Genomic DNA, 15790 nt, shown 5'->3' with positions numbered 1-15790 from the left:
ACACTAAAGCACCATCATCCCGAAACTTTGGACAAAATGAGGCGCTGTGTTTCCTGCAGTCTTGCCGTTTGCTGATGGACAGGCGACAAACACACATAAAAACACATGAAAACACACTGTCTCAGTGGACAGATGGCGTGATTTGACAGAGATTAGAACAGGCTTCTTTGGTGTTTTAGTCATAGCTCTGTGTTTTCATTGCTTATTTGAAACATATTACGCTGCCCAATGGGAAACTGTCCTTACAAGCATCAAGGAGAAGTAGCAAGAAAGATGTTTTTGTCTGCTCACTCTGCTTTCACACTTGTCTCCCTCTGAGTTTCAGGTTACTCTGCCTGCTGGCATGTTCAGCTTTGCTGTGAATCATTCTACCTTCTCCATATTTATGTTTGTTCTTGTTGGAATGGTTGAGAACCATATGAAAATTTGTATTTATCAATATGTAAGGGTCGGAGCTTCCTGACAAACAGATCAGCACTACGTATTTAATTTTTTGCCGGGTTATTTCAGTTATTAAGCAGTTCCTCAATGTTGAATTGTTGGATTGCTTTAGCTCACGTTTATGAGATGTAGAAAAAAAAAAAAAAATCTTTGCCTGTGTGCAGGTATGCTGTTGATGTCCATATAAGTGTGACACACAAAGCTCAACAAGGTAAAGCAGAAGCACATGCCTGGGGCATAGTGTCTGTTTACTTCACAGCTTCAGCGCTGGACGGGAATTCTCACTTCTCTTATTAAACTGCTACTTTCCTTCTGCTATTTGCACTGTGAATATTTTGCTTATATTCTGCTTTGTTAAACTACTTAATGTTTTGTAAAGGTCGGATAATTTTTTTTAACGAAGCACCACTCTGTGCCTTCTCGCTGCAGATCCCAGTGAGACTGTGGCACTTCCCAGCGTGCATGAGTGTAAGGGTGTGAGTGTGAGTGTGTGAGAGCAAGTGAGCGCCAGCGCTCCCACATGGCCTCCATGCAGGACGGGCTGAACTTCACGGCTCCTCCCTACGGCAAGGTCCTGCTGCTGGGTGCTATCGCTGCTGCCTCAGCCTTCGTCGTTACCATCCTCATCGTGGTGCTCTGCGTGGGCTGCCAGAGGTGAGAGCAGACACGGTGCAAGCATGTATGACCACAAACACACACACACGCAGATACACACATATAGAGTCCAAGGATTCTCATTTGTGCTTACAGGACACTTAAGAGTATTTACAGATGCACACACCACTGATGGAAGAACAACTCAGAACCTTTACTTAATTAAAGGTACAAATACATGAATGTAAAAATACTCCCCTACATGTACAAGTCCTGCATTCAAAATCTTACTTCAGTAAAAGTACAAAGGTATTATCAGCAAAATGTACTTAAAGTATCTAAAGTAAAAGTACTTGTTCTGCAGTAAAATGTCCTCCGTGACGGATATATTGTTATAAATTAAATTATTAGATTGTTAATCCTGACGCATCGGTGGGGCCTCCTCCACAGTGTCACAAGATAAACCTGAGGGGTCATGCGATGATTAATGGAAAAGGAAAGAAGAAAAAACAAAGTCCTGCTACACAGACTTGTATTTCTTTTCTGGACTTTTCATTAATTTCTACTTTTTGTGAGATATTGGGTAATTTTACCTCTTCTGAAGTTTAACCATCTGAAATCTTGTGCAAACAACTCAGAACATATGAAACACGACAACAACTGCCTCAACTAGATACTGATTTTTCAGAGGTCATCAGCCAAGAAGGTTGGATCAGCTATCTTAATCTTAACCTATGTGTTTTATTTTAGAAGCATATCATACTATTTTTATGTAAAATATTAAATCTGAACAGTAACCAGTAACTGTAGCTGTCAAATAAATGTAGTGGAGTAAAAAGTACCATATTTCCCCTCTGAAATGTACTGGAGTACAAGTATCAAGTAGCAGAAAATTGAAACAGTCAAGTAAAGTACAAGTACCTTAAAATTGTTATTATGCAAATGTACTTAGTTACACACCAGTGGCACGCACATACGCAGATGTCCTCTTAACGTCTGTCTCACATGTGCGCAGTCATAAAATGAGTCAGCCACACATGGACAATGACTCAGACACAAACCCTGCACACACACACTGAAGCGCATCAGTGTAGTAAGTGTCAGTCTGTATGACAGAGCGGTTGTTTTCTATCACAGGAAGGGGAAGACACACAATGTCCCCGGCGAAGGTGGAAAACATCGTCTCATGGACATGGTAGGTATCAGGCAACACACTCCTCAGTGTTTTGTTTGTACTGCAGCAGAGGTAGCTGAAGCAACTGAATTCACCAGGGAACAATATCATTCAGAGGACACCTCTTCAGTCTTAATTAGTGTTTAACTGGCTTTGTGTGTGTGTGTGTGTGTGTGTGTGTGTGTGTTGTCAGGGTATACTCAGGCAGTCGAAGCTGCGGTCCATCAGTAAATCAGACACCGAGATGAACAAGATGAATTGCAATGGCAAAAGTGAGTCCATCTTTCACATACAAATCCTGACTCGTGTTCTCTGTGTACAGTACCTAGCTGTTGTGAGGTGAAAACCTCGTGTCTCCTTAACAACAGCTCAGTCTTAGCCTGGTCCTATTTTAGCTGCATGACAAAGCAATTTTGCCATCAATGAGGAGGATATTTGGGGAATTTTCTGAGCCACAAGGGGTTCAAAATTTTTCTCAGCCAGATTTAGGAGGGGGTCATATTTCAGCTTATTTGGAAGCATGAAAATCAACAACATCAATATGGTCCATGAAATGGGGAAAAATGGAAAATCAATTTGAATTTTTTGCAGCACATCAATAGCATGACAAGTAAATGCATAAACGGGACAATTATCCACGAATAAATGTAGGTGTAGAATGTTCTGATTTAGCTTCATCCTCATTAATTAAAGCCAGGCTTGGAGTCCAAAAAAACCCCCCATTACCGACCCCCGAAAATCCAAATAAGCGCCACTGCGCACATTTTCTCCATGTTATCAGTTTCTGATCTGACCCTAAATTTACACAAAAAACCTATCTGTAATGAAATCCGCGGGCATTTTAGAGGAGAAATTTACCCTAAAACTGGATTCACATTACATTTACAACTCAGCCCTATTCCTCTGGACTGTTCAATCTTGACAGAAATCACAGAGCCAAGACAAATCCTGGAGCTCCATCAATGACAGTCAACAGGGAACTGCGTTTGTGGGCACTGACAGTTGCCTGAGAGGATTTGAAGAAATATAAGCATATGTCCTGCTTCCACTGCAGTGGAATGAAGCCAGTTTTGATGCATATCCTCAACTATCTGCATCAGTTCCCAGTTTACTGTCAGCTCCAGATTTTCTCTTAGCACTGAGAGATTTATTCATGTTCACAAATGGTCGTGGAACTGTCCAGTCCAAGAGGGGTAAATGTATGTGAATCCTGCTTTATGGTGGGCATTGGCTGTTCGGACAGTAATAGCAGCCTGTATGTGGCTTGCAGAGGCATCTAAAAAGAAACGTCCAGCCAGCATGGACCTTCTGCTGCTGCCCAGCTGCCGGTCTAACTCTGACCTTCGTTCTCAAGGCAGGCAGCTTCCCCAGATCCCTTCTGGGACTGGAGAGGATGGAGAGCACACTTACTCTGAAGTGGGCCGACGCTCCTCCACCACACGCACTGACGATGCCCTCTACGCCATGGTAGGCAGGGCCGGGCAGACGGACACTCCAGCCCCTCCGGCTGTCCCTGCCAACACCCCGGCGCCCCCAGACCCAGACGGGGACGTGGAAGGAGGGCTGCCTGAACCCGAGGCCCAGGTCTTGTCCCCCCCTCACCCTCCGGAGACGGCCGAGTACGCCTGCGTCAGGAAGCTGAGGAAGGCCGACAAGGCGCCCCAAAAGAGGGATAGCGGGACGGATATGGGGGAGCCGCCGGCGCCGCCTCCACGACACGCACCACCGTCGCATCCAGCCCCTCCTCCGCCACACCCTCATAGCACAAAGTTGCCCCGTAGAAACATGGAGGCCTTTAACGTCCCATCATTCCCAAAGGTTGGTGGGGTTAAATGTTTCGCATACAGAGGAATCTTGATTGATGGTGTAAAGGAATAGTTTGACAATCTGGGAAATAGATTTAATGCTTTCTTGCTACGAGTCAGATGAGAAGATTGATACCACTGTCGTGTCTGTATGATAAATATGAAGCGAGAGCCAGCAGGTGTTTAACTTAGCTTAGCATAAAGACTGGGAGCAGGGGGAAAGAATTAGCCTGGCTGGTGCAAAGGTAACAAAATTCTCCCACCAGCACTTTCTAATGCAACTGAACTGGGGATTTTGCAGCCACATGGTAGGTGTCCTAAACACCGGGACCATCAGGATGCCCCCAAAAAACATGTAATTAACATGTTAGCAAAAAATGTGACCTGATTTGAAACACCGTTGTGGAAAAAGAGGTACACCTAACCTTTATCACATAATGCCAGCAACAGCAACACCTTAATGGTCGGTTTTATTTGCGGAAGGAATTCAGGAATGGTAGCTGAAGGAGCAGAGGAAGTTAACAGCTAAGTCGGGTTGCTAGTGGTTCTCCAGAGGTCTGACTGGAGCATTAGATGACAAGATACAAAGCGGAAGAAGACTGAGTCGATGTTTTTTGCACTGGCATCACTAGTAGTGTTTTTTGAAGATACATAATGTGAGAGTTTGGTTGACCCAACGGGTGTGAATGGTCGCTCTGCTCTGATTGTTATGCTCCAGGTTTCTCAGGACGTGTAAAAAAAAAATCTTTAGTGCTCTGTTGGCAATAGTACGGTATATTAATACAAAGGTACAGTGAGCAGGATCTGGAGAGTATTTCTGTCAGATTTCCTGTTGATGCTGCAGAGAGTCTGCAGTTGTATTTGTGCCAGTGTTGCAGTTTTCCTTGCACTCGCCCACATCATGCATGGTGTTGTGATTTGTTAGCGCTTCTGTAGACATTTCTTTGAAGCCCGGGCAGTGGCTGTTGTTTATTTGTCGAAGAGTTCTCGGCGATAGTGGCGTATTTCTGCTCTCTGCTGTGTCAGCTCCTCCATATGTGCGCAGCAGCATGACTGTGGGCGGACTGTCTGCGTGTACCCTGCGCATAGGGCTCCGCGCTCCCCTCCAGGTGACAGTGGGAGACCATTTGCTGCCCTGCGTGAGGTCAGCGAGGTCGCGCTATCTGACGTGACCCGAGCTGAGCAACATGCACAGTTCACAGGCTTACGTGTATGCAGTCTGCTCGCAGGGCTGTTCGCCGCTGACTCTCTTATGGATGACGCAACATGTTGAAATTGAGTCATCCGGAATATAAGCACATGGTTCCTCACGTTACAAGCTCCACCTTCCAGGGAAAATCTATTCAATACTGTATGAAGTCCATCCATTGCACCTTTAATGCCTTCTCTGTGCTGTGCACCACTGCTGCCTCTGTAAAGTGGTTAATTTGTTTTCAATGAGCCCCGTTAGGTCTGTTTTGAAAATGCAGTTTTTATATTCCCAAATGCTCATTTGTCAGTCTGGCACCATGCGTGTACACGTGACCAGCTCAGCCCCAGATGTAATTTGTTGTTCTGTTGACAGGAAGTGATGTTTATGGGCAACGGAGAGCAGTACATCTGGAAGCCTCCTGAGGATGATGACATGCTCATGCTGCAAAATAAAGCCCTGGGCCCGCTGGGGGCTCACACGATGGAGAATATACAACCGTCTGCTGCTGCGGTGAGGACTCTTCAGCCTGTGCATCGGCCTGTCTGTCGTTTTGTTACTTTACTTTGTTGAAGCTCCATGTACCCGGTGTCACCCTTTGAATTTACTATAAATAGTTTTAACATCAGACGAAGCACTTTTACACCAGCATCATCTAATGAGTCCTTTTTTTGGTGCAGCATTGCCAGTGCATTCAAGTCACAGGGCTACACATCAATTTTTGTGATCATTAAATACTGGGCCATCTTTTAAAAAAAAAGAAAACCTAGAAGGTTGTTCAACAAAAGTACAGTTGTCCTGAAGGTATTCTGAGAATCCCCGGAGACTCTTCCAATCATCTGGTTGGAGAAATATTATGTCTGCTACATAATAAAACACACTTTAAACTCATTTTCCTAGTTGCAACTCTATTTCTTAATTCAAACAAAGATGGTAGCTGACAATGGCAAGTCCTTGCTCAATTTGTACGACGTGAACCCAAATTAAGAAGTTTTATCATTTATTACTTGTCTATATTGATGTTATTTTCTAAAATGTTACATTGTCATACAAAAATAATGCATCTATTGCATTTATTTATGGAGAGGAGCAAACTCAGGCTAGATTAGATATTTCAAATACAAGTCACAGTGTTTTTATAATGGCTGTATAACATCAAATGGAAATATCTGGATTTAGTGGAATTGGAATAGGATTCATCTGGATAAATTTTGTATTTTTGAAAACCTTTAATATTCACTAGAATTTCAAATAATGGTTGTGGGTTTGAACGATGCTTGGCTGCCCAAATTTGTACTTGTAGACTTGCCCAGGGATCAGTTGGGTTGGAAAGGTTCGAGGAATACAGTGTTTTGGGAAATATGCTTATTCACTTTGCTGTCGAGTTAGATGAAAAGACTGATAAAACTCTCATGTCTGTCCATTAATATATGGAGCTACAGCCGGCAGCCGATTAGCTTAGCTTAGCATAAATACTGGAGACAGGGGGAAACAGGTAGCCCGACTCTGTCCGAATGTAACAAAATCTGCCTACTAGAACATCTGAAGCTCACGAATTAGCACATTATATGTCCTTTGTTTAATCTGTACAAAAAGCTTAGTGTAAAAACAACAAACTGGGTTTTTACAGGTGGTTAAGTGCATGATTAATTTTTGGCTGGGAATAGTGACCTCCACAACAAGCCACAAGTCATTGTATTCACACTCCGGACCTCCACTTTGGTCTTTATGCTATGTTAAGGTAAACATCTGCTGGCTGAAGCTCCACAATGGGCAGATATGAGAGTGGGGGCTCTCATCTAACTCTCAGCAAGAGAGCTAATAAACATTTTTTTCCCAAACTGTTGAATTATTTGTTTAAAGTCTTTGTTTTTGTCCATAATCTCAGTAATCAGTTGTTTGAATGCAGGTGGCTGAGATGTACTCGAAGGTGTGTAAACCAGGAAAGAAGAAGAGAGCTGTGCCGGGGTCTCCCCCAGCCAATCCTGGTTTCCGGACCTTGGGTCGTGGTGACCGGGACCGAGACCGGGACGGGGGGTTTAGCGTGGTGGTCAAACCCCAGACCTGGGCTCCTCAAGAGGGCAAAGCAGTCGGAGGGCCCCTTGATGACCACTGCTATGAGTCCATCGGGACGGAGGAGTGCGATCCGGCCTATGAGAACATGGAGGGTGGAGGTGGCTGGAAGCGAGAGAGGCCGCCCAACACGTGTGCCACCCTGCGGCCAAGGAGGAAGAAAGCCCAGCAGCCCTTGCAGCAGCAGCAGCCCCCTCCTCCGCCGCCAACGCAGCAGACCCCCAAGTTACAGCACCTGCCTGCCAAAGCCCTGCTGCTGCCGGGGGAGAACCTGTACGAGAGCATCGGCGACCTGAAGCAGGGCTCCGCCACCTCCAGCACCACCACCATTTTCACTTTCAACGACGGCATGGAGATGTATGTAACAGGGCTCTGAGGCAGCAGCTGCACTGTGACCCCCTGTCCCTCCAACACAAGGAGCTGAGCTAACACCACAAGGAGTGACGGCTGAGCCCCTGTCATGCTCATCCACACATACTGTTTACATTCAAGTCATAACATCATGCCTTTCACAGGCTCCAGAGGCCTTGGGGCAATAATGTCGATCTGTTATGACCTGGGCTGAATACAAAGTCCAATCTATAAACCTTATAAAGAATCCAAAGCTAGTGAATAATAAATGAGCACAAGACCATTTCAGAGCAATCTGTTGGTAACAGTAGCACTTCTATTTTACTGATACATATGTGCAAAGCACAATAAAGTAAAAAGCCTAAATTCTTCCTCAATTTTAGCGGGTAAAAATAGTCATTTATCTGGTCCTAGCAGGACTCGTATTTGGGGAAAAGGCACAGCATTGTGTGAAATCTTTCGGTAGCACTTAGTCTGTCATGAACAGGCCTTCCCTGTAGTTGGTCAAGATGTGATTCAGGACAGAATATAATGATATAAAGGAATGAATTACTAATCAAAATACTTGAAAGCTCAGGGACCAAGAGAAACAATTATGAGAGTATTTTAACAAAAATTGCACACATTTTGCATTCCTCCTAAAGGCTTCGAATAATTTAGATCATTTTCATATTTAAAAAAAACAACCAGATACTTCCCTCTGTCATGTTTTGTTTCATCTTACATGGACTGAACACTGTCTCCACGGCCGTCTGTAAATGAAGTGTTTTACTTTGTTGATCCTGTTTCTGCACTTTGCCTGCTACAAGTTGCATGCTAAAAAAAGTGGAAAAAAAACAAACAAAAAAAAAAACAAAAAAAAAAACAAAAAACAAAAAATCAAGCACTGTCATGTGGTACCTCTATATGAATGTTTTTCTTTTCTATTGTTGTTGGTTGTTTTTTTGTTTTTTTAATGTGCTGCTTTATTTCTCTGTAGAGCACAAAGCCAGTTCAATGAAGGATGTCTTTGGCTCAGTGGGACTCTGTGCAGCACAGAGGAGTGTTAATTTTCTCTCCTCTGGCACCTGCAGCGCGCACACACACACACACACACACACACACTACAGATGAAACAAGACTAAAGAGATCTGCTCGAGTCCTAAATGTGGAGACAGTCCACTCAACCCCCCACCGACACCCCCACCCTCCCCACCTCTCCCAACCCTCCCTCTGCTCAGTCCGCACTCATATCTGTGGACCGCTCATTTACATAGTCCTTGCCTTGTGGTCATATGAATCTGCTTGGGTTTCACCATAGTGCAGCTTGGAAAGCTACAGTAAACCGATGTGTATTAGCAAAATGTCATGTCTCTCATCACGCCATCAATGAATACTCTCTCCTCTCTCTGTTATCAGTGTTTAAAATATTGCAGAAATGACAAAAATGTGAAGCTAAGGGTTCGCTAAGCAGCAGAGCATCACCGTGAGGATATAACACACACAAATTTACATCCAAACCCTGGACAATGTAACGATGAGTTCATTTGACCAAATATCCCCAGCAAACAATGTGATTATACTGTATGTTGATGCAACGTGTATGTACATTACAAAAGAGAAAGAATAATAAATATATCATCAGTGTCAAGAAATCTATCTTTTTCTATTATGTTTAATTGTGTTTTGGAATGACTTATCTTGTGACACAAACTGCAAAACAGCTGCAATGTAAATTTCAGTGTATTCTGTTTGTTGTTTTTGAAGCCATGAAGCTACGGTGTGTTTTTGGGAAACCCAGCTAAGTTAATTGTGGCAGCTAATGTTGTGTGTTTGCTATTCAGACTACAGGGTCTTGTACTCAAAAAGCGTGTAATTAAGTGCTAAGTGCAAAAGATTGTAATGTTTTATATCAAGATTACTATTCATGAAATGTCAGTCAAGTTTATACTTTTGTAATAAAGTGGCACTTTAAAAAAATATGTTTTATCTCATAGTCTCAGTTATTAAAATGGAAAGAGAGCAGAATTTGCTGAGTGAATCTGATGACGAACTTCTTTTAAGAGTTAACTTTGCCATCTACAACAGAAAGATCAAGGAACGTTTTCTTTTTAAATTTAAACCTTTTCTTCTGATTTCTAAAGCTGCCTGTAGATTTATATCTTCGGTCCTATCGAAAGGAAAGAAACATGCCTATGTACTTATATTCTTAGGGTCAAATTAAGAAAATATCTTTAAAGTGTGTCATTTTAATACATCTTCTAATTTACTCTTACTCCAGAGTATGAGTGGGTATGTGTGTCTGTGTGTGTGTGTGTGTGTGTGTGTGTGTGTGTGTGTGTGTCTGAGTAGCCTTCCCATGTTTTTTTTATTTGTGTGAACGTCTGTATGCACGTGCACATGTGCCAGAGTAGCGGGGTCTGCGTCTGAGTAGCTGTGGGGGGGGGGGGGGAGAAAAAAAAAAAATAGGTCACCCCTTAAAACAAAAAGCTTGCAGTCAACATCGCAACCGTCTGCTGAATTTTCATTGGTGGGCTTGTCTCCATGGTAACAGGTTAACCTTGAGGCAGTAGTCACATGGGCGAGCGAGTCTTCTGCTGTCTTGGAGAATACAGCGTACGTCGTATGACATCCGTGATCACAGTGTCACCGGCTCGGTGAGGAGCTATCGCACAAAAAATAAAAAAAAATAAAAAAAACCAAAAAAGCCCAAACAAACGTGTAGGAACAGGAGACACCGTAGGTGTGAAAATGATACAACATTCACAGCTAATGTGATGCGTTAATCTCACTGTGTGGAGAATGAATGACTGAATAGATACATGAATGAGACCGTCAGATTCATTGAAGGTGCATGACAGTGAAAAGACACAAGATCTGAGAGACAGAGGAGATAATACTGAGCATAAGATCACAAGCTGGCGGGTAAGTAATTTGATTACCAGCCGCTGCCTCATACCAGGGATCACGAGGCGTGTTTGGGGTAAACAGTGTCAACACATCAGGGAGGGAAAACTGGGAGGCTTGAGGTTTTTACTGCTTAATTTTTTAACCCTGAAATGACATTGATAGCATCTTCTTACATGTTCAGAACTAAGCATTACCACACTGCGTTCTGCATCAGATCATTCGCTTAAATCACGGATCACTAAGGATGTTTCCATATCTGCAAAACTGCCATCCATGAAGTGAAATCAACACATTTTAACTCGTGCAACGGAATCAATTCAGGTGAGTCTCTATGCATTCTTCTGTACTGTAAAGAGATACAGATTTCTCAAAGGGACACACTATAAATCACACAGAGAGAATCCAAATGTGAGCTGTACTGACCCCTTCAGGTTTTAAAGGGCATCAAAGAGAGATCCAAGTGGCATGTGTCTGAACCCTGAGAGTCAGAGGAGCATGGAAAGTATTCGGAGGTGAGCGTGTGACCGTCCATGACCTCTCACACCGTGATGATCAGTCCAGATATATAACGAGCGGATGTCGTTTTTCCAGTGGAGGCAGAAAGAGGCAGTGAGAAATGAAAACTAAATCTGAATTTAATCTCCAAGAAAGGTTGATCATACCCTGAATTTAAGATTTACAATAAACTCACTGGTCCTTTTCACCTATTGTGCATGTGTAAATCTCTAAGATTTAGATTCTCCTAAAAATGACAATATTTTCTCTTTGTAATATATGTTTAATATAAAATTTCTGACAACTACTTTACTTAGATGTGAGTTAATTACAATACATTAAAAAAAAAGACTTTACAGCAGCGTAAAGTATCGATGAAAGTGTATAAGAAAATATTCATAAGCAGGTTGCACCGGCTATTCATAAAATTGAAACCTAGCATAGTTATAACTTAGCCCCACTTTGCGAACATCACATATTAACATTACATTCAAGTCACACAGGTATACATCTGATCTTTCAAAAAGGAAGTATCTTTGAAAAACCATGAGGTTATTTCTATAATCCTCAGACCTTTCTAACCACTTGGATTAAAAAAAAAAAAAAAGCCATCCGATGCACAATATCATGCAGATAACCGAATCCTAGTGACTCTGGTGATCCCCTGACTTTTGTTTTTTAGTGAAATGTCTCGGCAACCACTGGACGGATTGGTATGAAGTTTTGTGCACACATTCATTTCCCACTGAAGATGAATGAGTTTTAGCGACTTCATCGATCCGTTACTTTTTCATTTTGCAGCACCATTTGGTCAGAATTGTCATTTGTCCGTTACTTTCATTTAAGACCAAATATCTGCAAAACGAATGACAGGCCCATCAGCCTCAGCCGTTCCTTTCCGTTTATTGCTAATGAGAAAACGCTAAACTAAGATGGTGAACATTGTAAACATCACCTGCTAAATACTAGTATGTCAGCACTGTCACTGTGAGCATGCTAGCATGCTGATGTTAGCGTTTGGCTCATAGCACACAGAGAGCCTCACAGAGCTGCTAGCGTGGCTGTAGACACTTAGTCTCGTTAAATGTTGCAGCCTGTGATGCTACAGTGAATCCCTGTTTACACTGTCGATTGGATGCGATTGGACAGTGTTACAGGTGTTTGCTAGAGGTCGCGAGTCACACGTTACTAAAGTCCTTACTAGTCAAGATATTCCTCAAATTTTAATGGTGCAACCTAATTTAGTAAAGTACTAGTTTGAAACTAGGCATTACTTACCAATAACTGGATTTACAAACAACTGGTGCAACCCAGTCCTGGATAAATCATCTAGTATATAATAATATTGTTGTTGCATTAATCTACCTCAAAGATAATGGCACTGTTTCCCCTCTGTGACCCTCCGAGTATGAAAATTTTATGCTGAACTCTCAGTTGCAAATAGAGCAAGACATCCCTAATGCATACAACTTGACCGAGACTCATCTGTTGTATAAGGATTCATGAATTTCAGTCATGGAACTTCATGTACAGTACGCAAAAAGTAAATATAATAGTTTTTTTCTTTTTTTTTGCTGATAGCAGAAGTTTTCAAGTAGTGTTTGTATTTTCTTTCAAAGAGGCTCACAGATGTTTGTGTTAGTCAGTATGACAGCTGCTCCTGGTCCTCCTCATCACTCCAGCTGTCAGACCCGTCTGTCCCAAAGTACCGGTCCCCAAAGTCCCCTGAAAACACACAACAGTGGACTCAGAGCTACTGTGTACGAGTGGGTTAGGCGCTGACGAAAATAATAAAAACACAACTAGAATACACATTAAAAGTCATAGCCGCAAAGGTTGGAAGTGATGGTTATCTAAAATTGTGACTTTTATGACTGATTTACAAACAGAACAATTAACTGGTGCAACATATTACATTGAATATTATTCTTAATGTTTTTGGTCTTCAGTATGGTTTAATTATGCAATTTTATTCAATTATTTATGTTTACAGAGAAGAGACTGGGCTATTTAATCTGTATATTGTGCAGTTTAGTTATAGTAGATCTGATCTGCTGGGGCATGAAATGAAATCTGTCAGCTTGAAACACAGATGTTTATTATCTTGAATCTGCTGCAAAGACCGTGGACATTTACACATCCTGCATAAAACTAAAATCATGCAGCCAAAACCATGCACACTGAGGACAGTGTTAGCTGGGCCGGCTGAAAATGCGTCATTAATTGCCATTAACTTATAGTGCATCAGTTATTAAAAGGTTGAGAGACTGTAAACAGGCAAATAAGTTCTGCTGTGAACAAAATGTGCAAGACATGCCTTCTGATTTCGCAGTCCAGTTACAAAAAGAGTGAGAATTTGCATTTATTGGCTTACCGATACCGGGAATTACATGTAAATAATCGTCCAGACTCTTGTCCACAGCGGTGGTGATGATTTTGACCTTCGGGAAGGCATAGGCCACAGAGTGCACCCCGAGCTCTGCCATTAACAGCGACACCAACACGATCTTATCCTCTTGCACTTCGTGATCCTGCCCAGCCACAAACACGGTACAGCGACAACTGTCAATACCTGCTTTATCATTATAAGGAGGATAATTAGTAAGTGGAAAGCAAAGGGAAGACGTTTTTTAACATCTCTCTTTACAGAAAAGGTGCTAATCAAACCTCACCAGGACCGGAAAAAAAAAACAAAACACGTGAGTGACGAAGAAGAGAGGGTTGCTATTGTCTTACTGAAGAATAACGTTGTTAATCTCCACCCACCAATAGGACTCGTACCGCCATCATGGCAGCAGCGCCAGTGGAGACTGTGCTGTCCATTAGGATGACATGATCTTCACTGATGTCTTTGGGCAGACGCAGGTAATGCAGCTGGCAAGGCCAGGGAGGAGGAGACAAGTTACCATGGTTACAAAAGCAGGAAGGGTAGTTACCACGGAGACACACATCATGTGGAAGAATTAAAAAACAAAAAACAAACAAACAAGAAAACAATCAAAAGATTTTCATCTTTTGCCTGATGTGATTTTTGAGACACTATCCAACATTGTGTAAAGTGTCAAAAAATGTAACACACATAAGCGTCTTGAGGACCATTATGGTAAAGATATTTGGTACTAAATTACCCATTTTATCTACCTCTGGTTCGCCTGAGTCGAGGTTGGTCTGGATGAGGATCTTGCCGATGCGGACGTCCTTGCACACGGCCCTCAGGGCGGGCTCCATGGTCTCCCCCGCCCGCAGGACCGACACACCGGTGATCTGTGGAGACGGGGCAACAGAGCAAGTGTGATGACAGAAACCCTGAGGACACACTCGACTGGAAGTTAACAAGACCTTATAAAAAAAAAAAAAAAACAGAACATCACTCACCCCTCTCCCGTTGTAACTACGGCCCTCATACTCATAGCCCTGTGGAGTCTGAACTACACACGGCTGTTAGAGGATAAAGATGGGAGATTTTCTTGAGAGATATCATTTTATTACACAAACACACTACACCCATAGATGCTGACACAAAAAAGTGTCAATATATCCGTGTATCTATGCATGTTTTTTTGGGTATATGTAGAACTTTGTCTTGTGAATGTGTGAGACATGTCTGTATCAAATAAATTACATATGTACTGTATAACTGCAACAAAATGCACCTCACCTGACCTTTTTTTTTATGTGATACTTTCTTGGCAGCTGGTGCTTTAGATTGACGTAAGTACGGTATGAAAATCAACTTGCAGAGACTTGAACTTTGCTTGAGACACCACAGGCAATCCATCGCAATGAGCAGTCGCCCTTTATTTTTTGTCAGCTTCTTTTGTTGGGAGCTGCTGCTGTTTTAAAAACTCCTTCTGGTTGGTACATTCAAGCAACGACGACTGGCATTTAGAGAAGCTTTGGTTTTAGAAACACTCAAGAGATACATTAAGCATGGATGTAGGGAAAAAAATATCTTGAAGATATTGTGAAGTTGTTTTGCCGGTTGACTCTGGAGGTGGGGATCTGCAGTTTCCCACTAGCGCTTGGATCCACCAATAATTAAATTCTGAAAATAGTGTGATTATCTCAAGCAAGGTTCCTGTCCCTGTAAGCTGCCTGCAAAGTTCTTATTTCCAAAAACATGCGGCTGGCATGTAAAGGAGGTAATGTAAAGGTTATTTGTATTTCTTTAACTAAAACACAGAGAACCACTGCTGTGATCCCTTTAAACCTGCAAAAACTGAATTTTTGGCCACTTGGAGGCAGTGGAAACAAGTTCTGAACACGTACAGTATGATCACCTTTTAAACTGATATGGCAAATTTGTTGCTTATTTACACATCCGGCAGTTACAGAGCAACCCTATCGTTCATTTGAATTTTAGCTGTGTTTTTGGTCTCAGCAAACTCCTGAGGGAATATCTTGCTCTTTAGCTGCTAAATGTGACACTTTCTTCATCAGCTAGTTGCTAATTTTATCCGTCTGCCGTTTGTTGCTGAGCAGGTAGTGTACAGTCTCTGTATCAGAGTTTTCTCCACCAAAAAACAAAACCAAAAAAAAAAGGCTGCCTGCTCCAGCCAACAACAATGCTGATGAGAGCTGTGAGGCAGAACCAAAACAGTAAAGTTGTGGGCCTGAATACCAAAACAATGACCTGAAGGGCGCTATAAAACTCTGTAGAACCGAGGGAAACGGCAGAGTCTGGTGATAATTATCTGTGGGTTTGTCACTATGAGCAAACCATTTCACTTAAGTAGTCATGTGATCAATTATGAATACATGTATGAAACATTGATTATA

General features: G+C 42.3%; 2 protein-coding genes across 3 annotated transcripts in view; one reads left to right on the top strand and one right to left on the bottom strand.

Moving 5' to 3' along the window:
• Positions 1-15790, bottom strand: part of uckl1a (uridine-cytidine kinase 1-like 1a) — a 31806-nt gene that overhangs the window by 5514 nt on the left and 10502 nt on the right. Inside the window, exons 11-15 of one of the 2 annotated variants that reach the window (XM_040152988.1) lie at positions 14387-14449; positions 14153-14275; positions 13778-13885; positions 13386-13542; positions 12639-12736 (exon numbers count right to left, since the gene is read on the bottom strand). In XM_040152988.1, coding sequence (XP_040008922.1) covers positions 12654-12736; positions 13386-13542; positions 13778-13885; positions 14153-14275; positions 14387-14449 — 534 coding nt within the window. In that variant the 3' untranslated portion in view covers positions 12639-12653. Of the gene's footprint in view, positions 1-12621; positions 12737-13385; positions 13543-13777; positions 13886-14152; positions 14276-14386; positions 14450-15790 lie in introns of those variants that run through there. The other variant, XM_040152987.1, reaches the window with a different exon arrangement.
• Positions 962-7652, top strand: si:dkey-70p6.1 (uncharacterized protein LOC570575 homolog). Its single transcript, XM_040152990.1, has 6 exons — positions 962-1095; positions 2173-2230; positions 2403-2436; positions 3480-4027; positions 5579-5716; positions 7113-7652. The coding sequence occupies exons 1-6, from the start codon at positions 962-964 to the stop codon at positions 7650-7652; spliced, it is 1452 nt and encodes a 483-aa protein (XP_040008924.1).

This window comes from Xiphias gladius, chromosome 18 (assembly GCF_016859285.1).
Source record: "Xiphias gladius isolate SHS-SW01 ecotype Sanya breed wild chromosome 18, ASM1685928v1, whole genome shotgun sequence".
In the NCBI taxonomy this organism is placed as follows: domain Eukaryota; kingdom Metazoa; phylum Chordata; class Actinopteri; order Istiophoriformes; family Xiphiidae; genus Xiphias; species Xiphias gladius.
The sequence above is the reverse complement of the archived record's forward strand: the minus strand, read 5'-3'. Positions and strand labels throughout refer to the sequence as shown.

Bases quoted from the DNA above. Each gene is read 5' to 3' on its own strand.
- si:dkey-70p6.1 (XM_040152990.1), top strand. From the start codon at position 962: ATGGCCTCCATGCAGGACGGGCTGAACTTCACGGCTCCTCCCTACGGC. The intron at 2,231-2,402 runs GTAGGTATCAGG...GTGTGTTGTCAG, and splicing joins AACATCGTCTCATGGACATG to GGTATACTCAGGCAGTCGAA. The intron at 2,437-3,479 runs GTAAATCAGACA...TGTGGCTTGCAG, and splicing joins GTCGAAGCTGCGGTCCATCA to AGGCATCTAAAAAGAAACGT.